The sequence below is a fragment of the Solanum pennellii genome, chromosome 4, assembly GCF_001406875.1.
Source record: "Solanum pennellii chromosome 4, SPENNV200".
In the NCBI taxonomy this organism is placed as follows: Eukaryota; Viridiplantae; Streptophyta; class Magnoliopsida; order Solanales; family Solanaceae; genus Solanum; species Solanum pennellii.
In genome coordinates this window covers 7,728,765-7,736,866 of record NC_028640.1, presented here as the reverse complement: position 1 = coordinate 7,736,866, position 8,102 = coordinate 7,728,765, and the positions used below count along the sequence as shown (strand labels likewise).

Below are 8,102 nucleotides of genomic sequence, written 5' to 3'. Positions count from 1 at the left end.
AAGTTCAGAGAGTCGATTTCAGTACCCAAATTTCAGAAGTCTAAGTCTTTTGGAACAAGACCCCCTCGATGGCCCGTCGTGCCCATGACGGTCCGTCGTGGGTTCCGTCGACTCACACAGTTTTTCCAGAAATAAAATCTGCTGCTCAAAACGACTAAACAGGTCGTTACAATAAACAACATATTACTACTCTATGTAAACTATTTTACATTGTAACAATAAAAAATATTCAAAATATTATAACCGTATTTTACTAAAATGATGTTGTATAATATTTTATTTGATATAGTGCTTAATTACATATGCACATTTAGATATTGAAAACAAACAATCCTAATAATTTAATGTTCAGATTCAGAGAGAACATCTTAATATTCAGATGTATATTTAGATTTAAACGTATTCATCTTAATGAAAACAAATGAGGTCTTATGCGATATTCGATATTTTTGTGAAGAGAATTGGTGGGTCGTGTCTGTTTTGTAATTGTTGTTGGACTGCGAATTGGAATTGTATGAGAGGAAAAGGGTCCCAAACTGACGTAAAATTGGATGTAAGGATTGACCAAATTGCAATTATAGCCCATTGAAATTAAAGGCTTATCCAAATTGATCAAATTCAGTAAACTAGACTAATAATTAAAGTGTAAATTTGTATATAGCATTTTCTACGATAATATTATCAAGTTATGGTATTTGAGTTTCAATTTCATTGTGTAGCATTTAATATCTCATTTTATAACATTTTATTGATAATTATATTATTAATTATAATTTATTAAAAAGAGTTGTTATAACAATTAATTAAAAATTAAGGGGATAAAGTAATAATGGATAATTAATGTTAATAATTAACACGCTGACAACACAATTATGAAACTTTTGTTTCTTTATTAATTGCTACATTTAATGCAGGTAGCACTTTTTTTAATGTGAATAGTTGCATTTTTTAGGGAGTTTAATTAAAGTTAAATATATGATTAGCACATTTTTAGGGATATTAAACATTTTCAAATTATCATCATTGCGTTAAATATCTCTAGTTAGTTAAAATAATATTTCTTTTTGATAATTCCTTAAAAAACTCAACCAGATAATAACAAATATTTTTGGATTTTTAGAATACTTTCAGATTGTCATTTTCAAACATATTTGGATCAACGTTACAAGTAGTCTTCTTTCCAAAATTTCACGATTATTTTCAGATTGCTTTTAACGTATAAGTCATTTTTTCTAAAAATTCAAGAATATTTTATAGCTGTATATTTCACTTCTTTTTTTTAGTAACCTGATAAATTTTAGCGTACAATATATGTTTCTATTTAAATTATAATATATGTTTTAAATTAATTTTATATTGAAAATGTATTGTGTTTGTTTAATTGGAGTATTGTATAGGACAATGGATGATATATTAACTGTGTATGAAGTGTGTATGAATTATATGAACTGATTATAAATTTGTGTAACATTGAAGTCTGAATTTTTTTAATTAGTGTATGAAGATTATACGAAACGTGTATCATTTGTGTATGAAAGTCCATTATTTTTTTTCAAAATTACAGTATATGTTTATAGTGAAATTAGAATATATGTTTTGTATTAATTTTGTACAGCGGGTAAACCAAAACTTGAAAGATGAAAGGGGTTTGCTGACGTGAAATTCAAAAGGACAAAATGGACTTGCAGTAGATGCCGTCAAGTTGAACACAATAGAAAGGCATGTTCAAAGTATCCTGTGCAAAAACAATGATTTCGTAATGTTACATTTGTAATTATGTTGTTTTGAATGTTAGAAACAAGTTTTGTTTTATTGAGTGCAGTTGTTATCATTGACATTTATAAAGTTTGATTTCGTAAAAAATTGTCATATATATATCATTTGTTTCTGTTACATATGTCAACGTTCAATATGACATTCACAATTCATACAATGTTTATACATTATATATATATATATATAATATATATATATATATATATATATATTATATATATACACATTGAACTTTACTGTCATTCATAAAATGGTCATATAGTATTCATACAATGTTCATTTATATACCATTTGTTTCTGTTACATATATCAAAGTTCAATATGATATTCATAATTTATACAATATTTATACATTTTTCATACAATTTTCATATATTTGCATATTGCAATCGAAATTTATACAAAAATCATACACATTTAATAAAGTGCAAATATTCATTTAAGCATACTACCATTAAATACAACACTCAATATAATATGACATATATAGTTAAATATATTTTATACAACATGCAGATATGAGTGTTACAAGATCTCTACTGCTGGATTTTTGTGACAAGTCAAAATCATCTCTTCGTTTCACACACCAAGAAGACGAAGAAGACGAAGAAAAAGAAGAAATTGATGAACTATGTGATTCTTCACTCACTTCGTCTTGTTCTTCATTAAAATTCGGTTCTCCAATCATGTCCGGGACAAAAAATTTTACTTTCCTCCTCTTGTAACATTTTTTTCGATTGCTTTCACCATTGACACTACTTTCCTTTTAGAAGGACTAGACCTTACTAGTTCATCATTCGCCTTTTTTCAAAAATCATGCAATATTGCGAATTTGATGGTCGAAAAGTAAAAAAACATAATTTTGTGGAAGATTGATAGAGATGTAGTTGAATAAGGATTTTAAGCTTAATCTGATTTTGGGAAATAAGTTTAAAGCTTGAAAGGGTTTCTACTTGAAGATGACATTAAGCATGCGAATATGTATGCTCAGATTTAATATGACAGAGAAATTAGGCATGATGTCTTTAATTAATTAATAGAGAGAGAAATGTGTGCTGCCTTTAATTGATTAATAGAGAGAGAAACTTGAAAAAAGGCGTGCAAAATTAATATGGTAGAAAGAGAAGCGTGTAAATAGGGGAGAGGTTGAGTGTATTGGGGGAAGATAAAATAGTATTAAGTGATATGGGGGTGGGTAGTTATTGGGTAATCATATAATATGAAATTAATTAAAATCAAATCTCTAATTTTTAGATTTTTTTTTTTAAAAAAAGTAACTATATAATATGAAGTTTAATTAATATTTAATAAATAATAATTTATTATTTATATTAAAAACATTAAAAGGTAATTGATTAATATTTAATAATTTATTATTTATATTAAAAACTTTAAAAGGTAATTCATTAATTCAGTAATAATTTAAAAGGTTTTGTTGAAAAAAGGTAAGTGAATAAATGAAACCAATTATTTAAACATAATAATTATTAGTTAAATAATAAAATATGTTTTTAATTAATATATTATTAGCTAATATGCTATAACTTGATAATAATATGCTATAAATAGTTTATTTTTAAATATATTTTTTAATTAATATATTATTAATTGATGTTCTATAAGATAATAATAATATGCTATAAGTAGTTTATTTTTAAAGAGTATGATTACAACTTGATATTTATTCTCTTAAATGTGTGTGGGAAATTAATTTTACAAATTAAATCTCAACATCATATGAAGAACTTGGTAGAAACTTCAGCAAGCCAACTTGAAGACAACTATTAACGTTTTATATTTATGGTCAAATACATATACAGGTCCCTAAAATTGTTTGATTTTTCTCCCCAGGTACCTCAACTGATCCATATTCCTATTGAATCCTTGACCCCCCAATAATTTGATCCTTTTAAATATTCTTGGCTGATGTGGAGTCAAATTTTAACAAATTATTTTGGTAATTGGGCGCGTGAGATGAACCTTCCCCACGTAGAAATTTTGAACAATATACTTCAACACAATTACACGTCAGCGCCACATGTTATATCCTCAAACCTAAAAATCAATTTCCCCCCAAAACACTTCTAGCCCGATTCTAGACGAGAAAATCTTAAGAATCGCTCTCTTTCAATGACTTTTACAACTGAAATTCTAGATATTGAAGTGATTCCGAGTGTTTTGTTGAAGGAATCATCGAAGATTGCAGACGATTTTGGAGTTCAATCATGATTTTCGAGTTGACGAGTGTGAGGTAAGTTCATTCTCTAATATCTATGTAATTTTTATTGTTGGTGGTGATGTGTTGCTAATATCTCTGTTTGGCCTGTGTTTTTTATTGATATATACTGGGTTTTTGTATCAATGTGGTGGTTGTTTTTAATACCTGGATAAAGTTAGGGTTTTTTGGACTTTATTGTTAATACCGTGTCAGAAATTTTTTGGGCCTTGTTTCATGAAATCTTATGGACACCATTATTATAACTCGTTTTCATCATGGTAATAAGTTTATTCAGGACAAAAATGAAATTACTTATAAAGAGAAAAACAAGGTGAAATATGTTAATATCGACAAGGACCACTTCTCAATAATCGAGTTACTTTTTTACACTAAACAATTGGGGTATATTATTGTTGGTTGGTTCTGTGTTAAAGACCCCACAAAAAATGACTTAGTTGAGGTGGACACTGATTTCACTTTACTAAATCTTATCAAAGACCTAAAGGATGGTGACTTTTTAGACCGTTATGTGAAGCATGTGGTGAATGATGTAGAAGTGGTCACAACTGGTTTGCTTTGTGTGTCTGTAGTTGAAGAAGACTTAGAAGATATAAATGTAACAGCAAGTGAAGGGTAGAATCATGAGGCTGAATCTGAAAATGTTAATGTGAAAGTTGAGCCAGGGGATATATCAGATCTAGAAGTGAAATGGACTGAATCAAATGAAGAAAGCAGTGATGACTCTCAACAGGATGTTATTCCTGACGTGGATGACTTTGAGGTTGATGAAGAATTGAGATCTTTTAGAAATGAAAGGAGAAACAAAGTGAAAAAGAAAAAACCTACTCAAACTGAGGAAATAAAGCTTGGAACGACTTGTATTGATAGAGGCTTTGAAGACATAGGAAGGTTAAGGATGCTAGATACACTGGAAGACTAGGGGGTGACGAGCAATATAGATAGCTCAGAATTGGACAGTGAAAACAGCAGGGATGAATTAGATCCAGAATTTGTGCAGGGTGTTGATTTACCAAGAAAAAAAATTAAAAAGAAAAGATTTGATCCTAATTGTGTTTTAGCAATTTTTGATCTTGGTATGGTATTTGAAAGTGCTGAACAATTTAGAAAAGTTGTTGCAGACTATTCTTGTGAATATAAAACCTGGTTAAAGTTGAAGCCTAATGACAAAAAAAAAGAGTTAGAGTTAAATTTGAGGACAAAAAATGTAAATGGTTGTTGTTTGCTAGTATAGATAAGAATTCTGGTGATTTTATTGTCAAAAATTATTATCATGTGCATGTATGTCCTCAATCAACCATGAACAAGTTGTGTACATCTAAGTTTGTTGCAGAAATGTTCAAGGATGAAATTACATGTCAACCATATATAAGATTATGGGAAATTGAGGAATTGATGAGAAAAAAAATTGAGTTAATGTTGGAAGAACTGTTTGTCATAGGACAAAAAAGAGGATTATCAAGGAGTTCTTAGTTGATTGGAAGATGGAATTTTCAAGATTGTGTGATTAAAGAACATGTTACTAGGGTTGTTCAAAATCGAATCGATACCAATAACCCGAATCGAAAAAAGTTATTGGTTTATTCGTGATGGGTTATAATTGGTTTAACGATTTTGATAATTTTTTATTTATTTTATTATCGGGTATCAATTCTTAACGATTTTTATTTTTTCTAAACGGGTTAATCGATAATCTGATAGTAAATTAAATAATTATATTTATATTGTTTTATATATAAAGTCCTTGATTGAGAGTTTTGTTTTCTACTTTTATTTTTGGTTGTTCCAATCTCTTGGTTATAATACAATGTAAAAGTGTTTGCTTTTGAGAAAGATGTAACTGGTAACCGAACCAATAATAATCAACAATCGATAAACCAATAAGTCAATATCCTAATGGTTCTAAAATAGTTTAGCATATCTACAAATCGATAACCAATAAGTCAAATCGATAAACTTTAAAACCGAACCAAACCTACCGATACACAACCCTAAATATTACTATAAATTATGAAATTTACTATCAAATTTAATGATATGAATTTTTTTTATATAGCATATTTAAGATCACAAAAATAAAAGATATTTCAATACACAAAATTTAAATATACATGTAAATTTTAATTTTAATATTGATTGATTCCGCCAGATATTATATTTGATATATAAATTATCAATAGCTAAGCGTAATCATTATTTATTTACTTTCACATAATAACTAAATATCACAATAACTGATAAAAAATGAAGAAATAACAAAAATGAGGCAACAGTAATAATAATAACTAAAGATGTCTCTAAAACTATTTAATTTTCTTATTATCATTAGTTGTAAATTTTTGCTTGCATGAAATTGTTTTTTTACCTTTGATCATCATTCACTTCATATATAGAAAGATGTTTCTAGAATTATTTATTCTTGATAGTCTTTTGTTACTTTTTTATTCTTAGTCATCTTTAATACAAATATATCACCCTATTCATTTTTATTTGTAAAATACTTTTTAACATCTTTTTCTTTAATTTCAATCTAATATATATTATTAATTTTACCTAATCCTCTAGGTAAATAACTCAACATTCAACCAAGTGTACCGTTTAGCCTTCTTGTAGCATGCGTGCCAACGGATAATGTTATACCAATTTTAGAAAATATATTCATATATGCATTGCTATCAACTACAAATCCATAATCCGCATTATACACTCTTCAATAAATTACAAACAGCAGCTGTGTCTCTCTGCCATGGTAACAGCTAAGTTTCGATGAATTTCAATGATAACAGCTAAGGATACTGTTCAAGTTGCTACAGCATATGTAGGGAAGACCTTCCGAATGAACTCCAAGAACCTCTCCGAGTAGTACGTTGGGTCGACTGCAGAAATGGAAACAGAATCAAACTGAATCGATTCGTAAGCATGTTCTAACTTCTTGCTCATGTTGTATTCTTGCAATATATCAATGATCCCGAGGTATAACACAACGTCATATACTTCGTGGAACACCTGTGTTTGACCTTCTTTTGGTATGTACTCAGCCCTTGCTGGCATATTCACCCCAAGCTGAATCTGGAATCTGCTTGACGCGCAAAGAGATGAATTTAGGCATGTATAATTGTCAACACCAAAATCATAACATGAAGATCAACTGAAGTCTTCATTCTTTCTGAAATAGATATATATGTATATATCATTGCACGAAAGAGAGCAAGACTAGGTGTACCAAGGCCTAGAGGTTTTCGTGCAGCATCTCTAACAACTGAAAGGAGGAGTAAACAAGTTGCTGGATTTCGCCCATTCCCAATTGTCGTGTGTGTTCTTATGTTTGGTGTTTCCAGTGCAAGAAACTCAGTAGGTCTTGTCATCAAGGTTGAGACATTCTTTATGAAACGGACTAAAATGGAAAGTAACACATTCAAATTGAAACGGAGGGAGTAATACATCCCAGTATCTCACTGTGACTACAAGAGTGCTACAACTTAAGAAACTAACAATGTCAAGCCTGGCAAAAAAATACCTTGCTGTCCCGGGGAGGAGGAGGTCCACTTCCGCATCACCGGCAGCTGATGATGCTCGTAATCGGCTGCCTCTGACATGAGGACCCACAACGACACTATCATCACTTCCACGTGGGACCAAAACAAGGCCCTGTGGTGATATTTCATAGAAAGTCATGAAGCCAAGAAAAAAACAAGATATATATAACTTTATTCTTTTTACGAGATTACTTAATTATACTCCCTCAGTTTCAATTTAAGTGTCTTACTTAACTACCTACAGATATATGACGAGATTCGACTTTATTATGAACCATCATTTAACTGAAAAGCCACCAACTATCAGGTCATACTTCTTTTGTCCTTGTGTTAATTGTTGAGTCTTAAAAGAGTACTCCCTCCATTTCAATTTGTTTGTTCGCTTTGACTTGACACGGAGTTTAAGAAAGTAAACAAGACTTCTGAATGTTGTGGTCTTGAATAAAAACTAGAGATACGTAGAATGTATCAAAATGTCCTTTAATTTATGGTCTTGTGGAAAGTTTTAAAACTAAGAAATAGTTAAAATTAAGAAATTACCAGAAAGCGAAAGA

At 29.5% G+C, this 8,102-nt stretch overlaps 1 protein-coding gene across 1 annotated transcript; it reads right to left on the bottom strand.

The window, feature by feature from the left end:
• Positions 1-6,675: 6,675 nt before the first annotated feature.
• LOC107017182 (phosphatidylinositol 4-phosphate 5-kinase 9-like) lies at positions 6,676-7,687 on the bottom strand. Its single transcript, XM_027916394.1, has 2 exons — positions 7,530-7,687; positions 6,676-7,088 (listed from the first exon to the last, which is right to left on the bottom strand). The coding sequence occupies exons 1-2, from the start codon at positions 7,685-7,687 to the stop codon at positions 6,812-6,814; spliced, it is 435 nt and encodes a 144-aa protein (XP_027772195.1). The 3' UTR covers positions 6,676-6,811.
• Positions 7,688-8,102: the final 415 nt, after the last annotated feature.

Excerpts from the sequence above, each read along its gene's own strand:
- LOC107017182 (XM_027916394.1), bottom strand. The coding sequence starts at position 7,687 with ATGACTTTCTATGAAATATCACCACAGGGCCTTGTTTTGGTCCCACGT. Across the intron at positions 7,089-7,529 it reads CTCCTCCCCGGGACAGCAAG|ATTCCAGATTCAGCTTGGGG; the intron begins GTATTTTTTTGC and ends CGCGTCAAGCAG.